The sequence below is a fragment of the Equus przewalskii genome, chromosome 15 (assembly GCF_037783145.1).
Source record: "Equus przewalskii isolate Varuska chromosome 15, EquPr2, whole genome shotgun sequence".
Taxonomy (NCBI): Eukaryota; Metazoa; Chordata; class Mammalia; order Perissodactyla; family Equidae; genus Equus; species Equus przewalskii.
In genome coordinates, this window is record NC_091845.1 from 86,216,901 (window position 1) to 86,233,632 (window position 16,732).

General features: G+C 38.9%; 1 protein-coding gene across 50 annotated transcripts in view; it reads left to right on the forward strand.

Moving 5' to 3' along the window:
* The window catches only part of MBNL1 (muscleblind like splicing regulator 1), a 200,492-nt gene that overhangs the window by 37,331 nt on the left and 146,429 nt on the right, over positions 1-16,732 (forward strand). For 27 of the 50 annotated variants that reach the window (XR_011527641.1, XR_011527642.1, XR_011527644.1 and 24 more), the window contains exon 2: positions 14,854-15,848. The exons of 6 other annotated variants lie outside the window; for them this stretch is intronic. Coding sequence is in view for 35 of the 44 variants with exons in the window: in XM_008521211.2 (XP_008519433.1) it covers positions 15,675-15,848 (174 nt within the window). In the remaining 9 variants the exon portion in view is untranslated. Of the gene's footprint in view, positions 1-12,380; positions 14,680-14,853; positions 15,849-16,732 lie in introns of those variants that run through there. 17 more of the 50 variants (XR_011527647.1, XR_011527643.1, XR_011527645.1 and 14 more) reach the window with 2 other exon arrangements.

Here is a 16,732-nt window from a genome sequence, read left to right on the forward strand (position 1 = left end):
GGCACATAAAATAGGACTGTAAAAAAGAGACATAACAAATCAATTAGAAGGAAAAGAGATGAAACAAGTACTTGAGATGAAATTGAGCACTAAATTTCTCTCTCAGCTTTCTGGCAACCAAAGCAAAAGCTTTAGGAAGTAAAAAAAGTCTCAAGTTTATTTAATAAGATCTCTTCATATCCCATATAGTCTTGTTCTTAGCCCTTAGGGTGTCTAGTTAAATATTCTGGCTCTGCCCTTGGGTGAAATCTTGGAATAGATGAATTCCAATTAATTAAGAAGTGAAGGCCGAATTCTTCAGCTTGGCCCTCAAAGCTCTTACTGACTTGGTTCCAGCCTTTCTCTCCTGCCAGCCCATTGCACATGGGTGCTCCGTACAGCTCTGTGCTTCCCCGTCTCCCTGCCTTTGCTCTCTGGATTCCTGCAATCTGGATCACCATCCCTTTTGGTCTCTAACCAGATGAAGTATCCATCCAGGTCCATCTCAGATGTCTTATCCATCCCGAACCACCCCGACCTCTCTCTCCTTTAACTCACCAAACTTTATTATCCCTGCTGTGTGCTTCTCACTTTCTTTCTTTATGTACAGCTGCTTGTGTGTTAATATTTTGTCCCTGGGTAAGCAGTAAATTCTTCAAAGCTGGTTCCATGTATTCCCCCATATCTCGGCTACATACGGAGTCAATAAACTGTTAATATAATCAATACATACATATTATTTTATCCATGTATTGTTTATTTTTAATGAGTGTATTTATTCATTTAATAAGATTATTGTATTGGATGTATTTGGATTTGTTTGAAGAAAACATTTCTTTTTCTAGGATAGTAGAGAAGAAAGAAGGAGAACTTAAAAAAATAAGTACAATTATAGAAATAAAACCTGCAATTTTTGTCAAAGGAGATATTTTGGGGTGGTAGAAATGGGATTGTACTTTTTTTATTGTTTTGACTTTGGGCTTTCATATTAGAAAGCAATTTAGTATTTCTCATTTCTCTGTGCTATAAGGTAACTCATATGATAGAGAACAGATTTGTTACATGTAAAAGAAAAACATCTCTTATGCCACTTCAAACCCTCTGGGCTTTCTCTCTAGGATACTTGTCTGTGGTTTTATCAGCTGTCAAAAAAATCTGTCTGACTCCGCATGGTTTAGAAGTGTTTCAGACAGTTATTCCACCTCCTTCGCTGCTTTTCAGATACTGTTTAGTGGCTAATATTGATCAGTCTTACTGTATGCATACTTGCTTAACGTGTATTCAGTTTGATCATTTGGAGCAGCTTTCCATTTTACTTATGTGGAGGGTTTCCGCTGATACATTTGAAGCTCCTCTCTTGAAAGCTCTGAAGAAAATGTAGGCTTTCCTGCCTCAGAGGGCAGACAAATAAAAATAAAATCGTGCTCAAAGAACTCATCCTCAACAATTAATCTTTAAATCAGTCACTGAGTATTTAGAACGATGCAACGTATTAAACACTAGATTAAGACTGATTAACAATTTTAATTAAGAAGAGAACCTGATAGATGTAGTGTATAATTTCCACGTCTCTGAGTGTGTATTATTGGTGTCCAGTGTCTACTCATGGATGTACAAGGACAGTAGCATCCATCTCTCACCTCTGTGAAGGGACCATCTTATCTCCATCAGAATCTATGTGCAAGGCTTTCTCCTTCACTTGCATCTCAGAGCAAACCACAGGTGATGCAGCCATGGTCGCGCCACCGTATCCTGCTCCACCCCCAACCTCTCTCTCTGTTGTTTGGCTTCTATTATATTTATAGTCATTTTCATTTCCACAAAGTTTGGTATTAAATTGCCAGCATGTGTTGTGAATGAATGTTTAATTTGGCGTCAGAAGACCTGATTTTGGGTCCTGATTCCTCCATTTAATTAGCTTAGGGAACTTTGGTGGGTCACTGCCACAACATGGCTGCCGACAGGTGGTGTAGGTCCCCACCCGGGAACCGAAGCCAGGCTGCTGAAGCAGAGCTGCTGAACTTAACCACTAGGCCACAGGGTGGCCCTGCTATTTATTTTTTATATGTGTGTGTGTTTATATATAATGGTGAATTTGACATTTAAATGAGAGGAAGATATGGAAAGTTTGAAGAGTGCTACATGCTTGCTCTTTGAATTATCTTTCAGATACACTGGGGGAATTTTCTTTTTGCAGAGTAGCATTTGCATGCTAACTTGGAGTGAACTGTTAAGCAGGACTAAAACATAAGTGATTTGAGACACAATGAGCAATGTGATGTGGTGAGTAGGATCGTGATGTTGTGGAGGTTCATGTATGGTGCCTGATTTAAAATAATATTTTAAAAAATGAACGTAACTTTGCCAAACATTTTGCAGGTATGTTAGTTTTCTAAAGTAGTTGATAGAATATAATGAAAAAGCATGTCACCAAAACTCAAACAAGCCGTCTTTTCAAGGCAGATATTCTGGGCTTTTAGGAAATTACTGGGTAGAAATGTAATAGACAATCTCTTGGGGGAGTAGTATTTTAGCTTTAGTTGATTACGATTGTGAAAATTTAGTGAGATTAAGAATAACCTGGGGATTTTGGTTAGAATGTAGATTCTTGGTCCTAATCCTCAGTAGGTTCCAGGAATATATATTTTTAACAGTCACCCATGGGTGACAGATTCAGGTAGTCCAAGATTCTTTCTGGAGCACCAATATCCCAGAACAGAAAGTGTTGCTGCTGATACAGTGTTGGCTGTTATTTGAGTTTATTAGTCAGCTACCGATGTGTAGTGATTTGCCATGAAAAGCTAGTCATTGCTTTCTAAGTGCATATGGTGCTGACGGAAACACACACAACTTTAATCTCTGTCTCATTAGAAGGGGGTAGGTCAGAGTTCCTCAGGAGTTACAACTTTTCCAGAATGCACAGAACCTTATGGGCAATTAAAATAATAAGGAAGGGTTATTCTTTTTCTATTTGACAAAGGAACCAAAACTCAGGCTGCCCTATGGTTTGTCCATTGTGACTTCAGTACGTATAATCTTTTGGAAGGTACAAAATCCTGAGAATGAAATCCTCGATCTCATCTCCTGAGGAATGGGACTTTATTTATGCCATGACAATATGATCGAAGTACATTGTCAAAAAGAGAATAAAAGCATTGGAAATGCCCATATTTTGACAACCAACCATCTTAAGTCTCTTGAAAATCCATTTTTAGGTACTTCTTTATTCTGCGAACTATTACTTAATAACCAAGAAAGAGTTTGAGGAGGACAAAGCACGGGGAGAATGTTTATTTTCTAATAGGACATATGTCCATTGGCAAGATCACACAAGAGTCTATACCTGTCTTGGTTATTTTAATCTGAAGTGCGTGCCACCTCCGGAGAACATTCCACTCCAGACTCCGAAATGACTGCAGGAGGAGCCCCAGCCTCAGGGCAAGTGACCACATGGGAAGATGTGTTTGGCCCGCAGGAGTTCATCTGAGTTCTATTGTGCCTCAGCTGGTCTGATAACACCTTGTATTATTTATAGCAGTTGTCAGAAACCATTTCCTTTAGTCAATTAGTGTCTAAAAAAGGAGAGGGGGAGCAGGATATTTTCTGACATTTGTAGAAATAATGTGTAAAAAAAGCATACCCTTAATCATAGGACATTGTGCTGTCAGAGATTTCCCAAATATAACATGCCCCGCAGGCTCTAACTACATATTCTGTTTTTATTAATAAGAATAGTAAGCCGTATGTTCTCCGTTTTGATACTCTGTCAATGCAAACATTTATTCAAACTTCCAGCCCCTGTTTTTTGGCAAATAATTACAAAATATAAATATTGGAATTGTTTTAGCAATGAAATGGTTTATTTTGAAATAACAGGAGTTGAAAAACTGACTTTACAAATGTTTCCATTGATTAGCTGCCATATAAGGGCTAAGAGCTGAAAATATTTTGCAAAGTACAAAGACAAGGCTTTAAGTTCTCTTGGTAGGAAAAAAGACGTATCATATCTGTTGCTCATTCCCATGATAGAAATTTACAATATAGATTTAGGGATAGTATATTTTTAAGGCCTAGCATAGATTTAACAGATATAGAAAAGCTTGTTATTCATTGTCGGCGGAATTACGTATTGGTAAATATTTTCTTGGAAGAAGTTCATTGTTCTAGTTCAAAGTTAACATATGCACATACTTTATGTTCTAAGTGTTTATATTATTAAAGCCACTCAAACATAAGCTTGGTTTTGTACATACAATTGCAGCATTGCTTAAAATAGTGAAAATTGGCATTAATTTAGGTGACCACTAATAAAGAAGTGGACATATAGTGAAGGACAGTCATGTGCCAAATAACGATGTTTCAGTCCATGATGGACTGCGTATACAGCAGTGATCCCATAAGATTAGTACCATATAGCCTAGGTGTGCAGTAAGCTATACCAGCTAGATTTGTGTAAGTACACTCTGTGATGTTTGCACAATGATGAAATCGCCTAATGACGCTTCTCTCAGAAGGTATCCCCGTCACTAAGTGACGCATGGCTATAATACACAGTTGTTAAAAAATATTTACGTTGACCTATTTCTATTGACATAGAAAAGTCATTAACATAGGTTGTAGAAAGCAAGCCTCAGAACAATATGCTTAGTATGTTTCCATCATTTGTATAAAAATGATAAACTGTGTGTGTGTGTATGCGAATGCTTAGGAAAGGGACTAGACACACCATACTAACGCCAGCGGTTACCTTTGGGCTGGGAGCGGTCTGATTTGGTAGTGGAGGGAGGGGAAGTTCAGTTAGACTTCAGTATCCCTTCTGTTTGGTTTAAACTTATTACAGTGAAAATGACATTTAGCAATGTGTAAAAGCAAGCAAGCAGCAAGAAAAAGTTGTGGATTTGTGTACGTGATTTGTATAGATTACTTGATAGAGTTCTGCTCATCATTTGAACTTACAGTTTACTGTTTCTCCCATTATTATTTAGTGATATCTCTCTATGTGGGTAATAGCCTTATAATTTATACCCATACTTCTCAATACACCAAAAAAGAAGCAGAACCATATTTAAGAGTGCAAATTGTTAAATCATGTAGATTATTGGAGTTACTGGAGATGTGGAAATCTAGGTATGGAGGGAGAAAAAAGGCTCAAAATTTAAATATATAATATTTGGTTCAAATTTTAATTTGCTCCTAAGCCGTTACATTTCTTATATGAGAATCCTTTATTCTCACAGTCCTAATCACCACGTGGTAGGTTTTTATTTTATTTACTTTATACCTCTTTCTGAGCGTGAGCTCTGTGAGGACATGGCATTTTCATGTATGTCTGCAAATGTTCCTGTGAATGATGATTTAGAGATCCCAGATCTGTGTTGTTGTGCTGCCTGTAGTCAGATCTTGGTTCTTAAGTATGTTAGAAATTCAGGGGAATAGAATTGTAACAACAAAGTGTGATAAGCGATTTATGTATAGATACAAATTTATTTATCAGGGAGACAGATTATCTTTTTACCTGGTTAATTTTATGTTTTCAGACATCTAGACTCTCAGTGTATTCTTCTTTTTTATCAGTTAAGCCTTATTCGAAATATTGAGTAGACACACAAAAAATATGCCTCCCTGTTACCACTCTGGTTTAAAGAACTTTTGAAATTTTAGGCTTCTGCAAAATACAGTCTGAAACTTGGTTATTATATAGCAGTTGCAATAATATTAGTTTAATTTGTTGTTGCTCAACATTTCAGACCTAGTTAAGTATGTGAGTTATGTGGAACCTTTCCCCAAGGATATTTAAGCTGCACTGAAGTGAAAATATGAGTTGTCAACCCATGTCTTCGTTTTGTAACTTATCTTCCTCATTTACGCCAGGGAAAAACAACTGGGCCTTGACTCACTATTTGTCAGGGAAAACATAATTCCTATTTCTATGTGAGCATATGTGAATTTGTGATTTTTTTTTTTAAAAAAGCTCAAGTTAAACTGAGATCCTAATATTTTATTGGTATGAGAAATAAATTCAGTTGACACTAGTATAATGACTGTGTTTGAGATTATTTGTTAAAAAAGTAATCTTTAAAGTCAAACATATAGATCAGTAGAAATATCCATAGGATTGTAAAATTAAACTGTGTAGCACATTTGTGGCTTCAGTGTTTGTAAAATTTGTAATAAGAGATATATTTGTTAAGCAATAGGAACTTTTACGGGTTAAATGGGAAGGAGGAAATGTTCATGCATTGAGTTGTGTCATGAGAAGTCCACATTTAATTCATTTAATTAGGATGCATTTGAGTAATACTATACCATATTCCTAATTGGTTCCATTCATTATATTCTGAAGAATAGCTATTTTAGATCTCTTTAATTATAAACATAGATTTTACATACTTTTCTCATAGTGATTAATAATTAAGCAACATATTTTGGGCAATCTTCAATAGAAATGAGCCAGTAAAACTTCCTGGATTGAGGTTGCTATATTAGGTTTTAAATTAGAGATTTGGATTTTCAAGATTTATCTGTTACGGTCAAGCTTTTGTACTCAGACACAGTTAGTAGTATTGAGGGCTGGTGCCACATTAAAATTTTAGGAATTCTGCAAACTGTGACAGCTATGATTGTCTGGTCCTAATAGAGATATGCTTTATATTTTGGCCAAAATTTTTTTTTTTCTATTTGTCATTTCTTCACATGTTGACTTTGTAGTTTAGCCCAATTAATTGAGCCTGCTCAAATGAAAAACAGGCACAGGCTAATTACGGAGAAGATCCTAATGACCGTTGGCTGTGAGAGTGATTTCTGCCTTGGAAGCAAAGGTGGGCCAGTGGGGCATGCAGCTGATTCCACCATGGGAATACTTCCTCAGTGCTCTCTTCAGCATCTTCGCACTTATTTATGAGTTGTGCAGTAACATTATTCGGGAAGCAAAGGAGAATTTGCTCCCATTCCTCAAGGAATGGAGATCATATTTAGAAAGGTTTTAGGCAGAGATACCGCCAACCTCTGTAAGAAGCTAGATAGATGATATTGTTCAGAAGATATAAAGGTTGAAAATTAAGATTTTGGCCCCTAGTTACTATGCTAAGTAAAATATAACTCATTTAAGTAACCTTTAGAATCAAAGCCCATAATTATGGCATTCCAGTGGGAATAACGATATCACAATGTGTTATGGCGTTCCATCTAGCATTCACAGTTTTGTCGTCCTAATTTCACATTGGTAGATTTCGGTTGGGGCAATGTACCATTCTCCCTGAAAATTGCTAGGATGGTGATATCTGATTTTTCTACCATTTAGCTCTGGAGCATATACCAGCATTGTTAATTTTGTCATAATCTGTATTCTGTTTTCCTAACTATTATATTGAAATACATACTAAATGAGATGGACATTTATGACTACCTAAGGCTTACAAGATAACTTCTTTGTGTAATATATGGAGCAAATAAAATACTAAGTAGGATTAGTGTTTTCTCTTGAAGAATGATAAAGTAGCATTCAGGGACTGGCCTGGGGTTCACCGGTTTGGATCCCAGGTGCGGACATGGCATCGCTTGGCAAGCCGTGCTGTGGTAGGCATCCCACATATAAAGTGGAGGAAGATGGACATGGATGTTAGCTCAGGGCCAGTCTTCCTCAGCAAAAAGAGGAGGATTGGCTGCAGACGTTAGCTCAGGGCTAATCTTCTTCAAAAAAAGAAAAAGTAGCATTCATAGTGTTATTTTATTATGCTTTCTTGTAGAAGAGGGAAATGTTAAGAGATAGCCTGTTTGAATATCATCAGAAAAAAATGCAAATTTCCCTTCTTTTGCCAGAATTGAAGACTGATTCTGTCAGGAATTCACAGATAATTATTTAAATGTTTTAAATTTGCAAAACTGCGTGTAACTGTTTCAGATTATTCTGTGGATAAAGAAAATCTTCCATCAACTTCACGATTAAGGAGGTATATAAATGTGGTTCTGTCTTTACTTCATTAGCTCCTGCTCTCTTTCCAACGAGTGGTGTTTGATGCTGGTTTCATTCAGTTATAAAGGAGACATCACTGGTGTATTAAACTCTGTCTCTATAGCCCAGGCATTGTAACTTGTAGAAAATACTTATAAACTTGTATTCAGACATACTAAGAAAAATATTCAGTCATGCCACAAATCTGATTGTTGGCTCACTCGGACCAGGCACTGTTTCGGTGCTGGCTGTTTAGTGGAAAACTAGTCTGACCACGGCCTGCCATCATGGAGCTGATTTTTTTATGACAAAGGTAGATGATTAGCAGTTATTGAGATAGGTGCATAATATCATGCCAAGTATGAGTAAGTGCTCTGAAGAGAAATAAAGCAAGGTGAGGCTCTGGCAAGTCGGGCTGGTGTTGAAAGCCACAGAAGTGGATGCTTTTGATAGTGGGCTGGGAAAGCTTCTAGGAAGATCCCTGTGGTGGGAACTGCATAAAGGGCTGTTTGGGTCCAAAGCTGGTGACCCAGGATACAAAGAGCACCGAGCCATGGTGATATTTACCTTCTGGTGATTCTTAGCTTTTTAAATTTTTTTTGCTTTGCCTGATACAGGAATCAATTCAGAATTCACTTTTTAATAGCGTAGAGGCTTCATGTTTTCTTTTGTCTTAAATATAGATACTTAAGGGACGAGAGGCATGTTCTGACTTGGATGCAGTTTAGTCAGCTGCCTCGGGAGTTCTCATCTTTAGCAGTAGGGTTTCACCTGACCAGCACCCACTCATTCTCCTCCCAATAGGCGGCCGCCCGATGCTGGGGAATCAGAGCTATCAGAATGATCAGGGAACTGCTCTGACAGACCTTAGGTTGCTTGTTTGAGCTGGGAAACTCAAGCTTCCTTTTCTGGGCAGCAGCTTGTCACCCATAACACAGTGTCATGTGTCAGACCAGCAGGCCATGTTGACAGCCGCCCTGCCATTCCAGAGGATGTTGGTTGAAAGTTATCTTTTTTCTCAGCAGGATTTCTAAGACTTTGGTCCTTTGTGTATCTCCTTCATGATTTTTGCCATTGTGTTTGCTTAGTCTTATTCTTTCAATTCTTCCTAGTAAACGTTAACCTCTTCCTAAGCTACAGTGTCTGTGTAATCACAGGCTTGGCTAGCTAGTTTTAGCATTCGGATGCATCTATTACAATTCTGTTGTTTCTGCACCACTTCAAATCGCCATGGGTGCTCCCAGTAGTGTGTGTACCGCCCGCCGAGAAACACTGATCTCAGCTTTTTGTTGTGTGGAATTGGATACTGCTGAAGGCTGCATTAACCCGTTCAGACCACGGTGTTTCCCATATAATAAATCACAGCTTTGCTACTCTACTTTGTCGCTTAATGAGGAAAGAAATGACCATACAACCTCTAGAAATGCTTAGTTGGTTGTTTGTGTACTGAAATCTCTGTTAATATTTGGGACAAGCCCTGGGCAAAATTGTTCTGTGAGCCAACTTAGTTTGCCAAAGCAATGCATTGCTAATTATGGACTTGTTGACACCAGTGAGTCAGGGGGAGAAGTTAGGGTTTTGGGCAAGGGGCCCCTCCAAACATCGATGGTGAAGTTGGTCATCTCTTCCAGTTAGATGAAAACTGTCTTAGTAAATAAAAAGACCTCAAGTAATCACTCAGTTAACTTCCTCGATATGTAGCCTATTTCAAAATCAGAAGCTAATGAAGAAAGTCCCCAAAATTCCCGGCTAACTGCTCTGGGATGTCATAGAACCGACCTGTGTATATTTGGTTCAGAAGAACTGAAATGAGTAGTAAACATATGTGACTTAGAAATTTAACCTTGCTCAGAGAGGCTGTCCAATTCTCCAAAATAGAATTATAGTCTCATACTTTGTCAGCGTCTGTTTATCCTCTATCGCAGTATGTATGCAACCCTTAAATAGACATTTATATGAAGCCATCCGCTGTCTGTTTAGTGCTAATATACACTAATTGCTATAAGAGTAATTAGTAATTTTTCATGCTTTTTTTTAAACTTTATCTTTGATCCTTCTCTGGGTTTCCTTTGGTCTACTGTTATATTTTCTTCTTTTCTATTTCCCTCCTCGTATCTCGAAGTAGAAAATATATGTGATTTCTGACATCACTCAAGGAGAAATTGGTTCTTGGTTCTTGTGGCAGGATATGCTTGTTTTTAGAACGTGTCATATAATGTGAGAAACTCTGTAGTTTAGTGTTTGGAATTTGATCAATAGGTAAAAGAGGGCTTGTTACACAGGTTTTCAAAAGTTTGATTTTCACTGCAAAACTGTTAAATTCCCCAATCATTTTTGTCTTTGTTCAGGGAAGTTTATTATAAAATGTTGAAATAATAGGTCAGAAATTTACCTCAGAACCAACTTATCTATTAGTAAATATCTTTACATTAGAAATATTTCCTTCAATAATTATTTACAAACAACATATTTTTAGGGCAAATATGTTTGCAAGAATTCCCACAATCTGGACATTACCACACACTTTTAAACATTGTCTCTGTCTTTAAAACAAAAATCCATTGTTAGTCGAAGTAATGTTTTGTGAATTCAGTATTGATCCAAATCTTATAAAATCTTAATTTACCAAAACACTCAGTTATGAAGATTTCCAGTCTTCCCTGGAATTCTTCTGTTTGAATAAAGAGAAAGATTGCAAGACAATAATCTGATATTAGCAATTTAGTCAAGTCAGTTTATAGGATATAATCTGAGTTCGTTACCCACTGTGCCCTATATCAAGGGCTGGAACACACATTACCAGGTGCAGCAAGATTAATAATGCGTAAAGGTCAGTGTCCATCTGATTGCTCAGGGTCCATGCCTGGCTAATTATTAATATTTTGATTTTCATCCTTGCCTATATATTTCACCATTAAATAGTATTTTCAACTCACAAATATATATCTATAATTCTTTCAGTGACACTTTTGGAAGTAAATAGAATTTCTCTGCTGTATAAAATAAAAATAACCATAACACCCACTTGCAAGCATTTTAGTAATTAAAGTGTATTTTGTATTTGAGTGGAACTAAGCCTGTAACATTGCGGAAAGGAAAAATAATCAAGTCTAGAAATTGATTTTGTATTTGTATTTATGCGTACCCACCTAGCAATGAAGATATTTCTAGTGGTGCCACTCTCTTTCCTCATGTTGTTTAGACCCCATAGAGCATGAGGAAATATGTCCTCAGGGTTGGGGAAACATCCTCATATACATGTTTATTCCTATTAGTTTGAATAAAATGTATTCATTTATCAAACACTTTAAAAATATCTGTTATGTTCCAGGAACTGGGTAAAAAAATGGTGATTCACCCTGTTGTCAGGGAATTTTTAACCTTGGAGGCAAAAGGACCAAGAGATAACAAAGTCCTGAGAATATTCTGAGATGGAAGAATGTTTAGCACAGTTGGCCCAGATTTATAGAGAAGGTGATATTTGAATAGCAGTGGAAACAAGGAGAAGGGATTTGCCAGATTGAAGGGGTGTGGAAGGACGTGTCAAGCCAAATGAAAGGTTAGCATATAGAGAGTCTCAGAGCTCACGGCAGCCTGGCACGTGTTGGGACCCTGGGCGGCAACTCACAGCTCCTTGCTACCAGGGAGGATCCTAGCGATGCAGCACAGGGAGAAACCAAAAGGATAAAACATGCCAGTTCAAGACAAGGGGGAAGGTTCAAGGAAGAGGGAGTTGTCAGTGCTGTCAGAGGTCAGGCAAAGACAAGGACGATGCCTAAGCCTTGGCTTCGGTTTTTATGAGAGCACCGACTGCTGTTGCTGAGCAGGAAAGTAATAGGTGTGGAGGTCACACTGATGTGGATTCACAGTGAAGGGGAGAGGAAGAAGCAGAGAAACAGCACGTGTAGATGGCGCTTTAGATATGTGTCTGGGAACAGCAGATGACAGGGAGAGGAGGACGTGTAGCCAGGCAGGGACCCTCTCCTCCTGCTGTGCCACCCCCTCCATTTTGGAGCTACTTCAGCACTTCGGGGGCTAAGAGAAGGAATTGTGGGAAAGGCAGGGCCTTTGTATATAGAGGGAGTATAAGGGGGAAGATGTCTTGAGAAGGAGTGAGTCAAGGTGGAAGACTAACCGCAGGCAGAAGGGAAAACTCCTGGGAGACTGAGAGAGAAGATAAGAAAGATGGTTTAAAGGTGGGTGGCAGGGAGATGAGAGAGAGCCCATGCCGAGGGCCACTGTTTGACTATGAAGTATTTGTGGCATATAAGATCATCGCTGTTGATGGGCAGAGGACCATGGAGGAGGAGGGACTTAAGAGTGATGAAGTTTTAGGAAAGCTGCTGTGTGAATGCCAGAGGGAGCTGTCCAGGACAGGGGGAGGGTTCCTCGGCAGGGGGAGGGCCTCAGTCATGTCATAATTTATAGGGGCGATGATGGGTGTGCATATGTGTTCTCAAGCGTGTGTTTGAGTGTGTTTGTGTGTTGTATTCATGTAGATGTTTATATGGGTGTGTTCATGCCTGTGTTTGTGTATCTTTGTGCCCTACAGGTGAGTCTAGTCCAGATGTAATAGTTGGTCATTTAATTTACCAAAGTTTATGGAGCTCCCTCTGTTTTCCATCACCACGCTAGGCACCGGGGTTATGAGACGAAGAACGTTGTTTCTGTCCTTGGGAACACGTAGTCTAGTGGATCAGACCTCTAGGGAAATAAAGCACTGCAGAGGAGAGAAGAGGTAATTCAGAGGAGGCGGTGCTGATACATGTTGGGGTGGAGGTGGAGGAAGTGAAATCTTGGAAGCTTCTTGGGGGAAGCGACATCCTTGGCTGGCTTCTAAAGGAGGTGAATAATTGCAGGTGAGGCACTAGAAGATTCTAGATAGGAGGACAAAAGAGATTGTTGACCACAGATGTGGTATGTGCTCAAGGCGTGAAGCAGTTGAGAAATTCTGAATATGGAGCAAAGATTCAGGAAGCTGGGTGAATCTTAGAGTTTATGGCTGGCTTGGCTGTGTGTTTATAGAACCAGGAGTTAGGACCAGAAAATTTTTTGAAAACAAAAATATTTCTTAAGTGTTGGTATGAGTTGGTTCTTTTTAATCTTTCTCAAAAGTTGTAGTCTTACTATAATATTTTCCAAATCTGGCATCTGGTGTCTTTTTTTTTTTTTTGGAGGAAGATTAGCCCTGAGCTAACATCTGCTGCCAATCATCCTCTTTTTGCTAAGAAAGACTGGCCCTGAGCTAACATCCATGCCCATCTTCCTCTACTTTCTATGTGGGACGCCTACCACAGCATGGCTTGCCAAAGTGGTGCCATGTCTGCACCCGGGATCCGAACCAGCGAACCTGGGCTGCCGAAGCAGAATGTGCGCACTTAACCGCTGCGCCACCAGGCTGGCCCCATCTGGTGGTTTTTAAAAAATTAATATTAAGAATGACAGTATTAATCCTAAAATAAATTTTTAAAAATTCTACTAGATATCCAGGTTAATATATCTAGCAGACTTTAGATATATATATTCATATTGTATATGAATTTTTGTATATATATTTATGTGACTATATATATTTATATTCTCTTTTCTAATTTCCAAATTATAAATGTACCATATGCCAAGTGACCATCTTTGGCCCATGAAAAAGTAAGTGTAATCAAGCACTATTTATTATACTGTGTCGTTGCCTCTTTGTGGTGTGAAACTTTTAGAGTTATTAAAGCCTTCTTTCCTTTGTTGGTAACATTCAAGAGAAAAAAATAATGTATACTTTTGTGTCTGTAACTACTAAGCATTTTCTGAAAGTTTTCATCCTGACTGAAAGAGAAAGTAAGTTGTTAAAAGCAAAAACGCCAGCTCTCAGCAGCAGGCTGGTCATCAGCCCCGAGTTAATAGGTCATTAGGCGACAGGGGACCCCCGCTCCCGCTTCATTCGTACCTCTGAAGTGCATCACGCTGCCCAAATCAGATTGCTCACTTAATATTTAATGTTTCTGCGATGGAATCACTTTCTCCCTTGAGGTTGACTTCAGATTTGCCAGACGCACTGACAACACTGAGCTCCTTATTTTCCCCACATGACCTCAGCTTCTGCTTAAAAAATGTTCGAATAAAGGATGCTTTTGTTCATATCTCGCCTGCCCGTGATATATTGACAAAGTGTCTGCCGGCTGAATGGAATAGTTTTACAGTATGAGTGCCGCTTTCAGGGGAGGGGCAGGACTCCGGCTGGAGAAGGAAGTGAATTGGATAGGTCAGGAGAATGTACCATTTGTAAACACCCCCTTCCTTTTTTATTCACGTGTCAGGACAGCAGGAGCAGGCTGTTCAGTGCCCGTCCCTGCGCAGAGCCGGAGGCAAAGCAGCTTGGAAGTCAGCTGCAATTTTTAAACCTTGCTTTTTATTCTCCGGTGATGATCTTCAAGTGCTTGGACCTGCTTAGAAGCTGTTTTGAAACTCACATGGTTTAGTCCACTAACTGCATGTTGGGTAAATTCAAAACCCACATGCTCGTCCTCTTGCAGTGGAATAAGTCACATCTGATGGACATTTTCTGTGCTTATAGCATAGTAATGAACGTCTGACAGGCGCGACCTTTCATAAGACAACCCACACTATTGGCTTTCTGCCCAGAATATTGCTGCAACACTATCTGTGATTGGTTATCTCTCTATCATGCATTGCTTCACAAGGGGAAACGGCTCCTTTTTTTAATAAATCTACGATGGCTGGCTGCAATATGCCTCACTGTAAGTACCGTGTGTGTGTGTGTCTGTGTGTGTGTGTTTGTGAGAGAGAGAGAGGGGGAGAGAGAGGCTGACTTGAATATTACTTAGTCTGGTAGCACATGGCGAGGTTGTGATACTGTAGGACACCGGTGAAGTGCTACTTAGTAAATCTTAACCTATCTCTTTTTTCTACAGGTTGGTACTAAGAAGTGCCTTTCCTGACGTCTCTGCTGCTTGGAACCGCTTCTAGAGCAGTCTCTGCTTTTGCCTTGCTTGCTGCCAGCTAGACTGTGACGACAGCACATCCACCCTCCACCTCTAGCCCAGACACCCCCATTTCTACTTATAATCAAGAGAAAAGCTCTAAGTATCTGGCATTGCCCTAGGCTGCTTTAGTTTTAAAAGAAAAGTTTGCTGAAAAAGTAAGATATCTTCTGCCAGGAAATCAAGGAGGAAAAAAAAGAATCAGTTTCTCGATTTTGCTCTAAACTGCTGCATCTGTCTATGCCAAACTAATCAATATCGATTGCACCACCAAACTCCATTGCAAATTCAGCTGTGAGGAGATTCCCTTTCAGACAACTTTGCTGAAAGCAGCTTGGAAATTCGGTGTCAGAGGGTTTGCCACGTTTTCATGCTTGCATTTTGGGCTCCAAATTGGCACTGGGCAGGGGTTCCTGAGAGCACCCGGCTGATCCAAGGCCCTACCTTTAGACGTTCATCTACTCACGATCCTAGTGTTTCTGTAAAAACCAAAACCTCTTTGAATTAACAGTTTCATGCTGTGAATTTCTAGTGGGAGATCTTTTCCTTGATATTGACAACACAATTTTCCATGTACTTTTAAAGCAGGGAGTGGGGGAAAAGTATTTTGGAGGGGACATTTTCATCATCATTTTACAGTTTTATCAGTTCAGCTTTTTTTTTTTTATTTTTTTGGTTGTTGCTGTTTTTTTTGGGGGGGGGTTGGGCTTGTTGGTTTCACTGAAAAATTTAACTACCTGTAAAATCTAAACATGGCTGTTAGTGTCACACCAATTCGGGACACAAAATGGCTAACACTGGAAGTATGTAGAGAGTTCCAAAGGGGGACTTGCTCACGGCCAGACACGGAATGTAAATTTGCACATCCTTCGAAAAGCTGCCAAGTTGAAAATGGACGAGTAATCGCCTGCTTTGATTCATTGAAAGTGAGTAAATATTATATTATTTTAAGGATACGCAATAATTGAATAAAGGGGATATGGACGTACAGTCCACTGAGCTTGGAATTGTGGATTGCTTTGTTAATAGTCCAGCTGTACGGTGTGTTCTTATTGATGGTGTTGGGTGGGGGACTTTACTGAGAAGCAGTAGAACCAAGTCTGGCCAAACTTTGTTATGACAACTTTATGACTCCTTTAATGCTATGATGTTTTTTCTAGAGCAGAAACTCTCAGTGTACTTTTTACTCAGTAACAGCAAAGTCAGTGTCTGTCCGTGGGCATAGGAAATGTAGATACGTTGTGTGTCAGCATATGCACAGATTGTGTCCAAGGCCATGGCAGGAGCTGGCTGAAGATGGTTTGTTTTCACTTGTTTGTAAGAGTGCTGTACTGTTGGAGAAGAATAGCAGATTTGAGGGCAGCTAAACTTGTGTAGACTTTTTGTACTAATGTTTTGACGTTATGGATTTCCTTTTGATTGCATGAGCATATGCTTTTAAGGCCAGAAGCAATGTATTTTGTGGAAAATATGACTAGAAGTAAGATTCTCAGCTGCTGCTTCAGTACTCTGAGGCATAAACTTTGTTGAATGTGAGTTTTATAAATAAATAAGTAGAAACTCCTAAGTACTATTGTTACTTGGATTTTTTTTTTACCTTCTAAAATTCTAATGTGAAGTAACTTAGCCATTTATTTCCTGTTAGATCATGATTTTTTTTTTTTTATTTGTAACAGTCTGAGCTAGAAGTGTGAAAAGTTAACTTTTCTGGACACCATAGTATGAAAAGATTCATTTCAGTATATCTTGACATTCAAAATGTCATTGGGTTCGTATTTCAGGTATCAGGTTTGAAAAGGGGTCTTTTAAA